The following is an 18728-nucleotide window of genomic DNA, read 5'->3' on the forward strand; positions in this document are numbered from 1 at the left end:
CTGCAGGAGACTGCCCTATAAGAAGGTGCAGATACAGCCAAGAGGACATGCCTGCCTGCTTGGCCAAAGATGAAATGCACAGGTGACAAGGTGTGTGTGACCCCCCAACCCCACAAAAAAGCCCAGACCAGCTGATGCACACATCTGTGAGCAAGTGCAACCATGCCGAGCCCACATCCGCCAATCCCCACGCACAACTGTCATTTAAGCCACTGCGTTTTTGGGTGGTTATGCAGAAATAGCAATTAATATATCACCCAATTTCTTAGGCCGGTTGCTACGCATGGAGAATACATACTCAATAAATATTTCATTAATTTGATAAATATTTATTGAGCATCTACTATGTCACAGTGTACAAAGAACGGGATACAATGGTGATCCAGATGGGCCTAATTACCACCTTTATGGAGCACATTTAGTTATCATTGTGATGAGCTCTACAAAGGAAATTCTTAGGAACACAGAATGATGGGTGAATGGCATTCTATGGTGTCAGCAAGGAAACAGAACGTAGAATAAGAGCCACATAAAGATGCATGCATGTGTGGGACCTCTGTAACAAGAGTGGCTTTACACATCAGTGGAGAAATAAGGAACTAGTGATACAGGAAAAAGAAACGTCCCATATGATGGAAAAGTTGGGTTCTTACTTCAGACCATACACACACATACAGATCAATGAACTCCAGACGGACTAAAGACATATATATATATATATATATACACACAAAAAGAGATTATGACTGGAGTAGGGAAAGATTTCATAAACAAAACCAAGACACTTGAAGGAAAAGACTGATTAATTTTACATGATAATTAAAAACTGTAAGATAAAAAATACTCTAAGTTAAGAGATTCAGAAAATCTTTTTAACACATACAACAGACAAAGAATTACTAGCCAGTAGCCAGAACACATAAAAAGTACCAAGTCAGTAAGTAAAAGATAACCTAGTAGAAAAATGAAAAAGGATATGAACAGGCAATTCATAAAAGAAAATTGGTCAATTAACATCTAATCGGATCATCTGTCCACTAAATAAATAATATACTAAGAAGTTTCATCCTCCTTCAGCCTTTTACTAGAGCTGGTATCACCACTGTTTACGGATAGATCAGTAACTTTGTTTTTGAGGCTCACTTAATGGTCTGAAAACCACATGACCCCAACATCAGCTCAGAGTGACACTATGGAGACATCTCACAAGACATGGCCCTTTAACACAAGAAACAAAAGATCCTGACACAGGGATACTTACTTTTGTGGTAAATCTTGGGTTTAATGAACAGTTTCCTCATGAACACTTGATTTTAATGCTTGCTCTGAATACCTTAAAACAAACCAACTGGGGAGAACCCTCATGCTGCAGAAAACTCACACGTGTGCTCAGAAGCCTTTATGATCCAAACACAAGTTGGAGGAAACTTGTATTTCATTCTCATGTACAGACAGGAATACACAAAAAGTTACTTTTAAAAAGGTACACTCTTCAAGAATATTTTAATTTAAAAAAAAAAAATCAAAAGAAAAACTGAACAGTGCCTAAATCTTTATTTTTCATAACCTACATTTTTTTTTTTCAAATTAGACAGTTTTACACTGAATGACACAAAAGGAAACTTAAATTACCAATAGTTACACGTAAGCTTGATTCCAGTCTTAATTAAAAGAACAGAACAAAACAAAACCCTCAAGAAAGCGTCCACATTACACTCATTTTGTGAACTGGCAGCTGTTGGCTCTCCTTCAGTCTTCGATTGTCTGCTGCTTTCTGTGTAACCCCTACCGACAGCTCACAAGTTCACACCCTCCTCACCTGACCTCGTGAGAAACAACCTGCAGTACTCCTGACTACAGCTAGTGCCAGCTGGTGATGAGACTACAGGAAGGCCTGATCAGAAACATCATGACACTAACTCTTTAAGAAGCAACTACAATACTTGAAATTCATGTCTGCAAAAATGGGGCCAGATTCTTATATTTCCAAAGTATCATCATCACACAATTGTACAAGTTAAAATGTCATTTGTGATCGCTGTATCTCTGATTCTATACCTCAAAATACTGCTGGGGGAAAACAAAGAGTTACATTATTTAAAATGTACAAAGCCATATACTACTAGCTGCGTGTGACAGCTGCCATCTACATCACAGCTTCCCTGTTGTACCAACTCCCATTCTTTTCTGTGAGTAGAAAATCTCAATAGTAGTATCAGAAAGGTGGTTTTTTGGACATCATACAGCTATTTGGCATATCACCTTTGCTTAATTAAAAAGGATGTTATAAAAATCCATCAGAGCAACATTTCAACTCTGGATGCCACACACTGTGGCTGTGGAAGCAGTTGCAGCAGCGCAGCCACACCATGCCCAGTGACTGGCCTGCTGCGGTCAGTGACCACCTTCATCCTGTATGCAGCTGCTGAGCTCTTCACTTGCCAGCTATGGTGGAGCTCCAGCAGGCACCACCTCAGAGAGAGAAAGGCTTTGTCTTTATACGATTTGGGGATGACCATGGCTCCCTCCTCCAGCAAAGACCACACTAAGGAATTCCTAAGCTTGGAGCTTGCCTTTCCAACTCTCTTTATGGGACTCACTAGTTTGGGCATAAGAGGTCACTTATTTCTGTTTTTTTATCAGCTATCTGGCAACCACAAAGAAATAATCTCCACGTTCCTTTTAGAGGCATTTGCAAAATGTTAGCACTGTGGTGTACTTCTAGGTGTATAAACGATGCTGGCTGCTTGAGGAGGGCGTCTTCCTCCGGCAAGGTAAATCATGCTGGGCTATTGGTGATTTTCAGTAGTAGATTATTTTTCACTTCCTTTGAAGATACTGCCAGTTTCTGCTTTCTACATTACACTTCAAAAACCCTTTCACACCAGCTATGATTAGCACATATTTACATACTTTTAGGAAGAGCATGGACACATCCAAAGGCTTTCATGAGACTGTCTACTTCCCTCTGCAGTAGCAAAGAGGCAGAGTCAGCTCAACACACCAGTTTAAGAGGGAAGAAAAACCTCAACAAATTAAAATAATATTCAAACCACAACATTTAGTTTATCTACATCCAGCTCAATAGCAACATTTATAATATATCAATAATTTTTATCAGATTTTTCTCTTTAGGGTACCTTTTTAATATGTTCTGATTATTTACAACTGTACAAGCTAAGCACACACTCCCAAGTGCACATATTTAATACAGTATCGACTATTTGCATTTACAGGATTTTTCAACAATCTGAAAAAAGATCAACTGTGTAAGATCTTCAAGGTATATTACAAACATGACGGCTAGTTCTCGTACTCCAGTACGCTTACTCAGTAAAACTAGTGCCAGTAGATCCCACATCACTGAGTAATTGCAATCCACTCACGCCAACCCAGGGGCCGGTCTCCAGGAACTCTACGCTGTCTTATACAAAAGTTAAGGCAAAGTCATTTTCAAGTTTAAATAAAATTCAAGTCTTTAAATATTGGATGGAAATAATTTTTTTAAAAAAACCCTCAGTCTTGTTAAATAACATTTTGTGGAATAAACTTGTATGGTTACATTTAGCAGGAAATACTCGTAATGTCTGCTGCTTAGAATACTTAAAGAAAAAATTTAGGCATTTTAAAAGAAAATAATTTATATTTAACTTTATTATAAACTGCTAGCTTTAGTGCATGCGGGTTCAGAGTGCAGCACTTCCAGAAGGAAATCAGTGAGATCCTCATCTTGGAGGTAAAGAGAGTGGGAATTCTTACCCTCCACCACCACAGGGCACCACACACACTCTCCCACGATTAAGTGACGTTAAGTCCGAGTGCCAATGCGGAGGTACGGGGAGAGGCCCGTGGAAGCCAGCAACCGTATGGGAGACTCGGGAGCTGCATGGGCTCCCAGCCCTCCTGCCAGCTCATGGGAATCAAACACCACCAGGGTACAATGTCGTGGTAACATGTCAGTGGGCAACAAAGTTTGTTTTCATTTAAGTTCTATTCACAATGTGCTTTGAATTTATCTTACATAATAGCCACTGAGACTGGAGTGAGGAGCTGGTTACTTGCTTGCAGTGCATCAAAACTCAAGGTTTTAGGCTCTCAGGGGCTCTCTGCAAGTTCATTCTGCTAGTAGATAAAAAACTGGACTGTACTTTTTACAAAAAGCTAGAATCACTAGTTAAGATTCTGAATGTGAGTACATGGCCCAGGCCAGTGTGTGGTACCATCTAACCCATCCCTCCTCCAGGCTACACCCACAACATCGCCTCGTGCCATCAACCCACTATCCTCAGCTTCGCCCATTTGCCCATCAGTCTGACATTCTTAGAGATATGCACTTGCTAACCAGTTATTTTAAAAAATAAAGTAGCACAGTTCCGCTTAATTTAGAAAAACTCACTATTTATAGCTTGCATTCATAGCCACATGGAGGCTTAATAAAAAATATCAATTTGTTAGGATAAATGCATTTTCTATCCTGAAAAAAATCAGACTTATGCATCACCTCCAGTTAAGCACCAACCTAAAATAAGGTTTATATTAATTAAATCCTGAAAAATAGATTTTTTCAAGAGGGGGGAACATCCGACTGAGAAGAAAAATAACTTGCAGGCATCTCATGGGCCTCGTCTACACTGCAAGCTCCTAACCAGCGGCTCATTCTCGGTACCAAGTGGGACAGTGCTTAGTTGTGGCGACCTCAGCTCCTCACAGCCCTCCCTGACCTTGGCGCTCACTGAGGGGACCTGGGAGGGGAGCTCTGTTCTCTGTGTGAACGCTTCCCTGCAGGCGGGGGTGAGGGCCGGCGGCCTGATGGCCTCCTCTGGTCCCTGGGTGGTCCTGGGTTGGACTTGGGGGCAGGGGGCTCTCTCTCCACGAGCTTCTTTTCTTCCTTCCCACAACCAACAGTGTTTGGCTTTTGTTCTTTTGGAGGTGGCAACGGGGAGGACGAAGGCTCTCTACTCGTCCTCTGGCAAATCTCGGCGTAGCTGGGTTTTCGCAGTTCCTAGGAAAAGACACAGCTCTGGGATTACATGAACAACATGACCTCTCCAGGGGCAACAGGTGAAAATACTGTTCTTTTAAGGTAAAAAATGTTTTCAACTGTAATCAAATTCCCACATTCAAAAGTTTTTTTACTTATAAAGACTTCATAAATTTCAAAAATGTAGTTTCCTCTGCAGCACAACTTTTCCTCTAAGAAACTCTAGAAATATAAAAATGGGTAAAACTAGGAAAGGCATTGATGTGTAAAGTGCTGACTGAACTCATTCCAACTTGTAGTATTTTTGAGCCACATGAAACCCCAAAGGAAGCCTAAGAAAACCAGGTGCCCCAAGAAGACAGCAGCACCAGCTTTCTCTGTCCTTGCTTCCTCCAAACATACCACTGTGCAGCACAGTGCAGCCCAGCTTACAAATGGACTTCAGAATCGTCTTTAAAATGTTTTGGCTCATTTTTAACTACAGAGGGCTGGTAGTGTGGGTTCAGGAAAGGAAGAGTTAAAAACTTTGAAAAAAAGTGACAAGAGAGCAATTAAAACTATCTGATCTCTATAAATTATTTAACTTAAAAATAATTTTAACCTAAAAAAACTTTTTCACCCTAGCCAGTTTGGCTCAGTGGTTAGAGCATCTGTCTGAGGACTGAAGGGTCCAGAGTTCAATTCTGGACCATACCTCAGTTGCAGGCTCAATTCCCGGCCCTGGTTGGGGCCAATATGGGAGGCAACCAACCGATGTGTCTCTCTCTTATTGATGTTTCTTTCTCTCTCTCCACCCAGCCTCCTCACTATCTGAAAAAGCAATGGAAAAAATATCCTTGGGTATGGATTAAAAAAAATTTTTTTTTCTTCTTTCAAGAGTCAACCTAGTGGACAGTACGGGTTTAACTCCTCAATCTAAATGACAAAAGCTCATCAAGACCAAATTGAGGAAACACAAATCAGAACAGAATAGGCCGGATCCACCTTGAGGGAAGGGTTTGAGAGGTGAGCAGGGTATGAGAGGTGGGCAGGGTGAGATGCCTCCTTGAATTCTCAGTGCCTATGAGCAACAGCCATGCTCAGATGAGCATGTATCCTACAGGAACTGGAGTCCTGTAACTACTTAAAAGGACAACCTCGTTAAACTAACACTGAAATAAGAGTGCTCATGACAGTGGTGACAAGAAATAAACAGTTAGCTGAAGTCATTAGTACATATCCAAGGTATCCTAAAGAGGAAGCATACCACACACAGTAGTAAAAGCCCACCAAGTCAGACTGTGCTGACAATGAGCTGATTTGAGAAGGAGCTGCTTTCCTCCCACCCAATGCCCCTGGCACCTACCGTGGTGGTGCCGTTCACCTGCACCGATTTACTGGCGGTGGTGGAAATAAGTCTGTCTGCACTCGGGGCTTCCCTTGGCTTCTCCACCACCTTGGGGTCCCTGTGAAAAGGCCACCCAACATGTGAGTCACACATAACAGCAATCCCAGTGGGTGAGGAGGAGGCAGCAGGATGGTACTTACTCGGGCAGGTGGGTAGGGGAAGGGGTGCGCTCGTGGGCCACAGGCAGGGTGCAGGGGGCTGGCCCTGGGGGCTCTCTGGGGGTCGCTGCGGGAAGAGTGCTCGTGCTTGCATCTGCGCTGAGGCTCTGAAAACCATTGGAGTCAGAATTTACAGTCAGGTGGAGCAGCATGGGTCACATCTCTCATAATAATCTACAGCACACCAATAGGGGTACCAGCCTGACTGACGGATGGCTGTCTGCCCTCCTCCTGTGGCACCAGGTGGGCGCTGTCATGCTGAGTGGGCAGTCAGAAAAGGAAACAGAGACCAAGTCTGTCCTCCCAGCAACTCATTCATAGTCTCTGGCCCTCTTCTGTGTTTCCACCATGTTTTCTGCAAGCTTGTTTTCCCAAATAAACAAATATCAAAAACACCAATTATTCTCCAACACCCTCATGCCTAGCACAGCCTGGTATAGAACAAATACAAGTATCTCTTGAATATGGAATTCCTAGCACAATTCAGTGAAACCAACAAAAACCAAAAACACCAACACTTCCATACCAACATAATTTGAAGTGTCTTGAGGTGAGTGGCAGCTGTCCCCACCTGAGTTCAAAAACAATCCCAGGGAGTGATGTTAACTCTTTCAATTAACAGGGGAAGAAACTTAACTCAGAACTTTTAGGTTAATCATCCATGGTGACAAGACAAAGACCTGACACCAAATGTTCTTATTCCAGCCATTGACACTCCCCTCTCCCAACAGCCCTTGTGCACAGTGACGGCTCATACATGCAGTCTTCTTCATGATGTGCAATTAACAAGAAAAGCAAGAGAATACATAAAGAATTGGAAGGGAGATTAAATGTAAAAAGACAACATTTCCTACAATTTTACTTTTCAAAGTAGACAAAAGGTTCAGAAGTAAACTGAACAGAAAAGCACTGAGGGAGATGAGATGAATGTGACTGCACCATCTATACCCCTCTACCCCCAGCATGGGGGACCAGAGACATGGGGATCTCCCTGAAAACCATCGTCTTATAGAGTTTGTGCTCAAGGTTGGTGGAAATGTGGAAAGGGAAAATGCTTCCTTTTTGGAAAAGCTCAGTTACCCAGGATCCAACTGATCCTGACACAATGGCATGTGAGGAGTCAGGATGTAACAGCACCTCAAATCTCTGAGGCCTTTCCCAGGCCCTGCACAGCTTCTAAGTCTCCTCCTGACCAGTGTCATGGAGGTAGGAAAAAACTATTGTAGGTGCTCTCCAAGAAGCAGGGATGCAGGCTCTCACCTGGCCATGGAATCAGGCTCTGACTTTTTAAAAGTAGCAATTCTTTCGTCCAAAGAAATTTTACACAGAAACTCAAATATAAGTAGAAGTAGTTGACATAGGGCAGTTTGCTCTGCCCACCACTGGGGGGAGTAAAAGTAAGTCGGAAAACTAGAATTCATCTTTAAAATGCACTTGTTCTGAGGCACTTAGGACTCAGAAATTACTGTTTAAAAGTTTAGAATAATGCACGAGATATGCCAACTTTAATATGTGATTGATAATTATAACCTCAAAGATTAAGAACAGCAGTAACCACGTATCAGCATGAAAAGGACTGAAAACTGGCTATAAATCCCATGTAAACCTCAGCTTGGTGACCGAGGGGCTTCATGGTGGCCTGGAGTCTGGATGTGGCCTACCCTAATCCAGAGGCCAGGGAGTTCTGATTCCTGACATCTGGGAGTGGATTTCCATTGGAAAAAAAGACATAGGGGGATTACTCCTGGCAGCAGCACAAAGCTCTCTGTACCTCATTAACTGTAGCAGATCCCAGGAGCACTGGAAATGAATCCCCTGTGACTTCAGTAGCTCAAGCTGATTCCTGGGATTGTAATCACATAGGGAAGTGAAAGCAGCTAGTCTGGAGCCTACATAACTCATCAAAAGCCACTAGTATTAAAATTATCTCAGGCTTGTTATTCATGTAGTTTACAAAAAATTGTATTACTTTTGGTGTAATTCAGTATTTTCTATTTGAGTCTTCTGACTTGTAATATAAAGGCAGGTCCTAAATAACAACAATAAAAATGCCATCTGAGTTTCTGGGTGAGAGATTGTGTATGTACTGCACACCACAGCACAGGTGTCTTTCTCGAACCTTGGCAGACTGGGAAATAAGAGACTTCAGTGCTAGGTTCAACTCTGACCCTACCACTCAAAATCTGTGCGGTCTCTGCAAATCATTTACCCTCTCTGTACCTCCTCTGCCTGTGAAAAAAATTGTGTGTGTAAAGAGCTCAGCCCAGTGCCTGGCAGGAAATCAGTGCTAAGTAAATATTAGCAACCATGAGGCTTGTGACATGTATCTTACCCTTTCCTTTGATCCTAGTAGCAAGCTAGATAGCCTGTTTTCAAACAAGTCCTCAGTCTTCAAGTGGCCTGCTGCCCCAGGCAGTGGGGGGAAGTTAGACAGTCCCAATTCGAAGCTCGGGGATGGAGGTTTTGGTGGCGTTGGAGATTGGGTCTGACTCCTCTGAAAGAGAACACCACCACAAAGTCGCACAAGTGCAGATAGTACCGTGCTGAGAAACACAGCAGAAGAGTAAGGCAATAATCCATTCTCTAACCTTCTGATTTCCACATCTGTATGAAAAAACAGATAATCTGACCACAACACTTTGTCACCTAATCAATAGTCACTTAGTAGGTCAAAATTCACTTAGTAGGCAAGTTCCACCATCGAGAGCATAGCTGTAAAGCTGAGCCCTCAAGGCTGCTGCTAGGCATGATCGTACATGCTTTATGAAGCCGCTTCTCTATGCCCAAGACCCTCTGGTTCCTGGTACAGTGGGCTGACACAGACTGGCAACAAAGTGATAGCTATGGACAAGAAAGATGCTGTAGAACAACTGGACCCCACTGTCAAAAATTAGAGTAGCCTGATTCTAGACATTAACCTATTCATCTCCAGACAAATTTTGCGTTAATACAAAATAGTGTGTAATCTAAGTCATAAACGAGGTAGTAAAAGAAAACAATCAAAGAAGGCCACTCTTTCAACTCTCTACAACTTATGTATGAAATTTTACAGATTTCCATTAGGAAAAAATAAACCATTTAACAAAAAAGGGGGAGGGGGCGGTTCAGTTATCTGAAAATTAACTTACAAAAACACTATTAGGTATGAGATTATCACATTCTTGACTTCAAGAACATAAAGTTGGCAGAATAATATCCAAGTGTAAATCATAAGCCCAAGATCTCAGGAAAAAGGCAGTGATATTTTATTGAAAAACTACAATCAACCTGTTTAAATAAGCTAGAGTCATTTTGTACATTTTTAGGTACTTGCTGAAAGCGACAAGGAACAGGAAGGGGAAATGAAGTTTCTACTTAGGTGGTATTTTTGTTGAATGTTAGCCACTCTAAGTGGATGCAGTGCTCTCATGAGGCTCACTCGAACTGGAAGGGCTGATACTTCCTAGAAACTTATACCAACAAGAAGATCATTCCCTCCAGAAGTAGAATCTGGAGAAAATCTTGTTAGAACTCAAGTGAGAGCAGGTTAAGGATGACATGAACCCAAGGTGGCAGCAATCCCATGCCTCCTCTGGGCAGCCTGCCAGCCTCTCTCCTCCACTATGGGGCAGGCACCGAGTTGAGCCTCACTCTGCTCAGTCAGGAGCCCTCAGAGTGGAGCTTGCACTTACTAACAGCAGCCGCGATGGTCTCTATAACTGAGCATAGACAGCATGATCTCGAAGCAATTTTCAGAGATTTTATTTTATATATCTTCATGTTTTCAGAAGATAAGCATTTTGAGGAGAAATACTTCACAAAAATTTATAAATCTCGATTTTTAGGGACAAAAGAGGCAGGCAACAACTGTCCAGACACAGAAGTCACAAAATGACATACCTACGGATGAGGTTTTATCTTGAAGGCAGTGTTTAACACTTTTTAGAATCTGATGGGCTTTAGGTGAGATATCAGTGCTGCCCCAGTCCTATAGGCTTAGTCAGGCCAACGCTCAGCTGTATGTTACGTCACTAGGTTTCTGAAGTCAACAGAATGTCCCAGTGCAACAACAGGTATACTCTCTTTAATAAGTATAACTGTGTCACGTGCCTGGGATTCTAGGTGGCTCCCAGGTATGAATATGTGAACTAGGAACACAAAACAATGAAACAGAAACGACAACCAGAGAAAATTTCACCTTTTTAGGTGATATAGTGAGTGAGCAATGGGAGTAACCATGTAAGATAACTATAGGCTCTGAAGAGATCAGGATGGTAGTCTTGGTAGTTCAAACATTACAGGAATCATTAATTCCACTGGAACCAGCAAATATAAACTGCCTTACCAAAGGGTTCACTAAAAACTAGACTAAACAGGCTAATAACAGAATTATGGGAAGTTATGATTAATTTGTACATTCTAAGTTCCAAAGAAAATACATTTTCTGTAATGGGGAAGCACATACTTGATGGGTCAGGGGGCTAGAGCAAGAATTTTTTCATCTTTGCCAGTTCTCCAAGTGTGGACTTTATTCTACACCTGCAGGTCCAGGAAACAATCTTCCTTCCTTCATGTCTTCCTGTGTACTGTGAGGATGTTTTCCACCACTTTGTGTGGAAACCCACCATATCAGCACTCATCAAAGCTCAGCAGAACATTATGCACAGGCTGAACTGTCATCACCTAAGACGACGGGACCTTGCCCACATGCCCACCACTCACATAAACCCACCACCATAAGTTACAGTGGAGGAAATGCCTTCTACATAGCAGGCACAGTTTTGAAGAAAAAAGACAGGTGAAGTATTTTCTACATGGGAAAAGCTTATTCTGCTTGCCAAACTTAATGAGCACAGTTATTTTAAATTATACTATATAGTAAACCACACAGCAATGACTCATGTGGACACCTGCAGATCAATTACATCATGTGCATACTACTTTCCTGGCTGTACCTACTGCACAACACACACACACATGTGTGTCATGTAGTACCTCAGAAAATTAGCCACCACCCTCTCCCCATTAGAGCATCAAAAATATCACCTATCACTTAATGGATGTCACATTAAAGGAAAGCGTCTTTAAAAATCCTCCCTATTATGTCTTAACTCTTATTTAATTATAATTACATCTCATGCTTGCTTAATATAAATTAGATTTAAATGTCTTACAAAAATGACACAAACTTGATGTACTCACTGTAAACTTCTCCTCTCTTTTCTTCCGGTAACCGAAGGAATTTTTCCTAGAGGGAAAGCAAGCAAAACACTGTTAACTTTTCCCACTTGGAACTTCCTATGCCCAGCTCTGGCTCCCTCTCCCTTGGTCTTCACCACACTGTTGTCTGTGTCCATGGGTTATGCATGTGTTCTTTGGCTAATCTCTTCACTTTCTTTTATGAAGTCCCTCCCATCCCCCTTCCCTCTGACATCTGTCGGTCTGTTCCGTGCCTCTGGTTCTCTTCTGTTTGTCAATTTATTTTGTTCATTAGGTTCCACATATAAGTGAGATTACATGGTATTTGTCTTTCTCTGATTGGCTTATTTTGCTTAGCATAATAACCTCCAGGTCCCATCCATGCTTGTAGTAAAGGGTAAGAGTTCCTTTTTTTTTCTTACAGCTGTGTAGTATTCCATTGTGTACCACAGCTTTTTATCCACTCATCTACTAATGGGCACCCGGGCTGTTTTCAGATCTTGGCTATTGTAAATAACAATGCTATGAGCACAGGGATGCATATATTCTTTCTGGTTGGTGTTTCGGGATTCTTAGGATATATTCTCAGAAGTGTGATCGCTGGGTCAAACAGCAGTACCATTTTTAATTTTTTGAGGAAACTCCATACTGTTTTCCACAGTGGCTGCACCAGTCTACATTCCCACCAGCAGTGCACACGGGTTCCCTTTTCTCCACGTCCTCACCAGCACTTGTTGATTTACTGATGCTAGCCATTCTGTGAGGTGATACCTCATTGTATTTTTTTTTGGTATTTTTAAAAATCGATTTTAGAGAGATTAAGGAAGAGGGAGAAAAGGGGAGGGAGAGAGGGGGAGGGAGAGAGAGGGAGAGAGAAACATCAATGCGAGAGCAGAACATCGATCAGCTGCCACCTGCATGCCCCCTACCAGGGATTGAGCCTGCAACCTGGGCATGTGCCCCAACCTGAATTGAACCAGTGACCTTTCAGTGCACCAGACAATGCTCAACCATCTGAGCAAGGACTCACTGTGGTTTTAATTTGCATCTCTCTCATGATTCCCACTTGGAACATTTTTCATTGGGCACATGTAAGAGCACATATATTCAATCTTTATGACTTTGTAATCTCTTACAATGACTTTTGATTATAAATCCCAACCTTAAGAAGTATAAGCAAAACAAACAAAAACTGTATATTAAAGGACTAAAAATGACGTCTAGATAGGTAAATAAAAATATTCAAAGAATGCTCCTAGTGGCTATTTCTAATTTTTGTTATATCAACCTTGAACATCCATTCAGTTGGAATGACAGGATGTGTAAAATCTGACACTGAGCTACACAGGTGAATTGTTAGAGAATGGTGATAAAATGTATCGAATTTACTGTCAAAATGCAAACCCCCAATAGCCTCATCAGCTCTTGCTGCACCCCCTTCAACCCTTAGAGTTCAGAGTCAATGGCCTACCCTTCACCACCAAACACACAAGTGTTTCTAAACCTCAAGCACTGTCTCTATCCAGCTGCTGACTACATGCACAGCATTCTAGACACACAGGCAGCAGAGCTGGGCCATGCACTGCAGCGCATAACCAGGGACCACAACAGCAGGCCCTGAGGATACAAAGACACTTTCACTGCCCTGGATGGGCTTTGTGGGCTAACAATTCATGCATTATTCCAATTTATAATTTCATTTCTATTTACTTAACCTTTTGTCATTTCACATAAATGCAAAGACTAGCTGGGGGCCTTGGATTATATAAATTGGAAAGAAGTTTAGAAATACTCTTGACTAATTATTTTATAGAAAATCTACAAGCAACCTTGCACAAATGGTCTAATTAATTAGGATGAGCTCAGAGCCCTCGACTGTGCCAAGTAGGACATGCGTAAAGCCTCTGGTTCACCCCTCCAGAAGCACAGTGCAAACCTCTACGATTCTGGAGCAAAGCCACACCCTCTGCTGCAGAATCAATTCCAGAAATAGTTCCTAGCTTTCAGTTGACTCCTAGTAGAGCCTAAATGTAGACATCAGTAGCCATGGACTTGAGCCGCCCATCATAATGGGGCACTAAGCCATGGAGATGGGCACAAACACTATCACCCACCAGCAGCAGAAGCAGCACATCAGAGCCAGAAGTCCAGTCCTGTGCATCTCCCCTTGCTTTTAATCGACACCTACAGCCTTGTGGGGAGTCCTTCAGCACAAAGGCAAAGGGAGAGGAGTTTCAGACCTGGATTACCGATGGCCATGCAGTGTCAGGCTGCCTCAGCATCACACCTGTATAAAGAGCACCTCTGAAAGCTAGAGTGCAGGGGGATCACCCCAGAGAGCATAAGTTCAAGCAACGTATTTGTTATCCTCTGTGTCTGGTTGCAAAAATAGCTGAAAGTATGCATGTACACTGGTTCTTGAGCACGGGGGCCATGGATCAGGCTGGATGAGAGACCCACAAAGACCAAGACTCAAAGTATGGTGACAAAAGACCTTGGGAGTCTTGTGGAAGGAACAGTGTCAAGGCATCTGTGTTGAAGTCATCTTCAGAAGTGACCCTTGACAGCCAGGAGAAAAGAGGTGGTGAGACCAGCCAGCCTCTTCCTGGTCACCCCAAGTGCACAAGTCATACTTGGGCTCGCAGTTTATCACTACCTTAGTGGTGCCAGCCCTGTCTCATCCTGGAGGAGGCAGCACCTCTGCCTGCCACCACCCTGTCAGCACCACTCAGCAGACCTAAGGAGATGCCACCTTCACCCCATGGTGTCAGTGCAGTGTTGGCCCAACTCAGAGGTCCATCCCACAGAAACAGAAGTGTTGTGTGCCCACTCTGGGGAGCAGACTGGCTGAGTGAACACAGCTGCAAGGCTAGGGGTCAGTAGCACCCTCAGAGAATGGCCCTAACTCAGGAGATGCAGCATATGCTTTGCATATGAGCACAGCTAGGGCCATGGCAGCACATAGGTCCAGCCACCACAGAGCACACCCAATACTCTATCTGCAAAATTTCTGCTTCCTGTGCCCACAACTTTGAATCCTGGTGGTTTGGCTGTCTTGGTTCCCAGAGCCAGTTATGTCACCTGGCTCTCACCAGGTGACATAACTGAGACAGCGTCTGCTGAGCTGGGGTTCTTCCTGCCACTGATCCTGACTGGCTGACTGATCTACAGGTTGCTGCTACAGAAGGGGTTGGAGAACCATGTGTGGTCCAAGGGGAATCTCTCGGATGCCTCACACTGCTCCTTATGCTCAACACATGAAGTTAATGGAAAACAAAACAAAAACCAGGAAAAGGGGGAGTGCTGGGGGGGGGGGGCCCACACACAGCTACTGTGGCTCAGGTCCTGCAGGATCACCCTCCAGCTGAAGAGCCCTGAGCACCCAAAAAGCCTTGTCTGAAGACAAAGGAAACGTGAGGAAGAGGGAAGGAGCCACCTATCAGTATCAACCAGGGCTTCCTGCTTGGCTTTTCCTTCTGCGTCATGTATGCTGCTGCATATCAGCTCAACTCTTCTCTCTCCTGATGTCTTCCTAGTGGTGGTCGCAGTCCTTAGGGTACAGACGATTTATGTGGGAGTCTCCATTTGTTGGGCAAAGGCAAATTAACTCATCACTGCTGTAGTTTGAAAGTTCAAGTGCTGCGGGACAACTGTACATATCCAGTGTGGCCAGAGCTGGGTACCGCTAGTCAACCAGATGCTTCTCAGCTTCAAGTGGACCCTTTACACTCCCATGTGACACTGAGCAGGTATTCCTCAGGCCCTGTCTTTCCATTGCCAGGACGTTTTTTCAACAGGACGTGCTAGAGGGAGATGGAGAAGTGAGGGGAGGACCTGGTAACCTGTCTTCCTGGTGGCACTTTTTCTGCATTGTCCCTCTAGCAGCATGGCAGGCACTGCCGTTCCTTAGAGTCTGGCCTCAGTTCCAAAAGTCCTGCTCCAAGCCTCTTGGTTTGATAAGCCCAAACACTCCCAATGACCCCTGCCCTATGGGTAATGCTTCCTAAAGTCTGCATTTCCTCAGCATCCCCTTTGTCTTTCAGCCCTCCAATAACCTCCTGAACCAACTTTACATCAAATTTCTTGAAGATATGCAGTCCCACAACAGTTCTGCAGTATGCTGTCTTCAGCTATTCTAACTATCCTACAACCCCTCCAAGGCCTGGCCTTGTGGATTAACCACCATGAATGCAATGGACTGCCTCTGGCCCTCACACCCCGAACCTGTGCTGGAAGCACATTCTGAGTTAGGAAAAAAGAGGAATCAACATTACTAGAGTCTCTGCGTGTCATACACTGTGCTCTACACTCTGTATGAAACACTCGGAAATATGTTCATCTGAAGTATTCAAAGTAGTTAAAAAAAAAAAAAAAAAAAAAAGCAGCTTAGGCAGGTTGAGCTAGTTATCTGTCAGAGTGGATTTCCCTCCTGACATCCCATGTGGAATAAATCACTGAGAGAACGAACTGGATATAGCCAGCTTCAATCTGTCAATCCCAGGCAGGAGAGCACTGACTGAACACACGACCAGGACTCACTTCCACCTTTTAAATCTCACCTCTCTAACAGAATGCAAGTGGCATAAGGCAAGACAGCAAGCTGCTTCAAAGAAAAGGGGAAAAGAGAGTGGACACAGTCCACTATTAGGATGTGGTAACAGTCCAGGTAATAACCAGACATTACACAACCAACGTCACCAGATTGAACACCCAAGGGTGGAAATCTCCCCTAAAAGGCAACCACTTAACCATAACAGCTTTTGTTTATAAAGAAATTTAGTACTAATGGAATTTAAACTCGACTGCCTGGCTACACAACTCATTATGTCTATTGTGTGACCCTGCAGGCTGGAAAAGAAGCAAGACTGGAACAGAAGACATGGGCCCTCTATACGGGCAGGAATGGGACTGGAGACTAGAAGCTCACAGACTGTGGAGTCTGGTATCTATATGGCTCGAACATCTCCACAAATAATGACTGTGATCTAACATGGTTCCATTCCATCCATAGTTTATATTACAATAAAGATGAGACCAGTTAGGTCTCTAATCTTAAAGTAACCCCTCTGAGTAACTATATAAAACCTTTGATGGTTGTTGTAGCTTTCAATTTTATTTTGTGATGTATTTGAAAATAATGATTATAAAAAACATACCTCAATTCATGGAATTTAAAAATATTAATAGTTTATAAGTACATAGTACCCATCCAACAGCAGTTCTAAGTAACTCACCTGCCTCTACCTAAGCCAGGAGAGGATTCAAGACTGCTCTGCTCCACCCGCCCGGTTCCTGCATCTCTCTTGGCATAAGCTGGAGGGTTCTGTATGCGGGTTCTAGGTTGGCCTGTCTGCCTTGTTTGTGGGCTCCGCACACCATTAATTAATCGATCCGCGGTGAAGTTAAATATCGACGGACTTTCTAACAGCCCAGGTCCTCTCTCTGAACTAGGAATGGCGTGGCGCAGATGGGATTTACTAGGATTCCTGCAAATGAAATGTTTGTAAAGGCTCAGATATTAATGATCAAAGCATGACGAAATGAGCATGCTCACACAGGAATGTCTAAGGGTAAAATATACTATTTAGAAAAAGCATTATAATAGTAAGAATAGTTAATGCATGAAATGTCTGATAGTGCTGACAGTGCACATCTATAACTACAGTATCAAATTTTAAATAAAAAGCAAACATACACGACTGCAAGCTGCCCCAGAAGACTTTGTCTGAAGAGAACCCCCTGTATTCAGGCACTACAGCATCATTTTGGGTAATTCTATGCTTCAAGTAGTTTTACCTCAGATGAACATGACTAGTAGTCAAGTGTATCATAAGCAATCATCAGGAACAGCCTCTTTACTTAAACAGGACTCATACACATGGTAAGAATGACCTAGCTTTAAACACATTTTGTTTTGTTTTGCTTTTAAAGCATACAGTGCGGCAGTGACCTGATTACAAACAGTGGGAAAACAGCATTTTAGACACTCACGAAACTTGCCTGCTTCTCGGAGGGTACTGTCTGAGTGAAGCCAGAGGAGATGCTGCAGGTTTGAAGGTTGGAGATGTAAACCCATTTATAAATCCAGTATTTGGAAATGGAGTTACCTAAATTCATTAAAAACAAACAGGTCAAAAAGCCATCACCATACTTCGAGTTGGTTAACAATGACTCTTATTGTAAGCTACAAGTCATTTCTCAATGACTTGTGTCAAGGAGCTCATGTTTCATTTTATTCTTAAAATATTCTGTGTTTAGGAAGAGCATTGTGTAAGATTATTGCTAATGGTCAAAGTCAGGCTGGGGCTAAGACCTTTTCCAGGGCTGTGTCAGAGGATCCTCCCAACAAACCTACAGGAAGTGGATTCCCACATATGGAAATTGACAAGAGGGAAGGCCTGTCAAGACCCCATATGCTTGTCTGCAAAGCCCAAGTGCTCAACCTAATGTACTATAACACCACCTCCAGACTGGTAAGAAGTCAGCAATTCCTCAAAATGCTGGGGGAGAGAGATGGACTTGAAACTTTGTTAGACTCCCCTCCCTAATGCACTATGAGAAACTCCACAATTTGAAAGAGTCAGGCTATTTAGAAATATGTCAAGCACCCCAGTACTAGATTCTGACGATTGTTTTTCATGGGAAGACCCATCAAGAGGAATCATTTCATGTATACACTTTTACATGTAGAACTCTGGTATTTGAGTAATTTTGCTTAAGAGTTTAAAAAGAAATTCGTTGCTAATACAGTCATTTAATATAACTTGCTAAGAATTAATAGGCAATTATCTCTTTACTTTTGCTCAAAAACACAGCGTGTTTTAGAGCAAAGAGCCTCACAGACCAGGAACCATCCCAAATGGTCAAACAACTGATCTAGGGTCCCAAAGCACCCCACTCTGACAGGGATATGTATGATTAGAGAAACTAGAAAAGCAACCTAAATCAAGAACTAAACAGCACAAGCATGGAAGTGGCTTCTTTTAGGAGAAATTATTCAACACAAGAGTTTACAGACTCTCCT

The 18728-nt window shown here is 42.9% G+C and overlaps 1 protein-coding gene across 5 annotated transcripts in view; it reads right to left on the reverse strand.

Annotated features, from left to right (window-relative positions):
- Positions 1-1537: 1537 nt before the first annotated feature.
- The window catches only part of LARP4B (La ribonucleoprotein 4B), a 74791-nt gene continuing 57600 nt past the window's right edge, over positions 1538-18728 (reverse strand). The window contains exons 12-18 of one of the 5 annotated variants that reach the window (XM_081132626.1): positions 17705-17811; positions 16939-17190; positions 11708-11753; positions 8859-9020; positions 6509-6633; positions 6327-6426; positions 1538-5002 (exon numbers count right to left, since the gene is read on the reverse strand). In XM_081132626.1, the coding sequence (XP_080988752.1) occupies positions 4730-5002; positions 6327-6426; positions 6509-6633; positions 8859-9020; positions 11708-11753; positions 16939-17190; positions 17705-17811 (1065 nt within the window). In that variant the 3' untranslated portion in view covers positions 1538-4729. The remainder of the gene's footprint in view (positions 5003-6326; positions 6427-6508; positions 6634-8858; positions 9021-11707; positions 11754-16938; positions 17191-17704; positions 17812-18728) is intronic. The other 4 variants (XM_081132629.1, XM_081132628.1, XM_081132627.1 and 1 more) reach the window with 4 other exon arrangements.

The sequence above is a fragment of the Miniopterus schreibersii genome (assembly GCF_964146895.1).
Source record: "Miniopterus schreibersii genome assembly, chromosome: 1".
In the NCBI taxonomy this organism is placed as follows: Eukaryota; Metazoa; Chordata; class Mammalia; order Chiroptera; family Miniopteridae; genus Miniopterus; species Miniopterus schreibersii.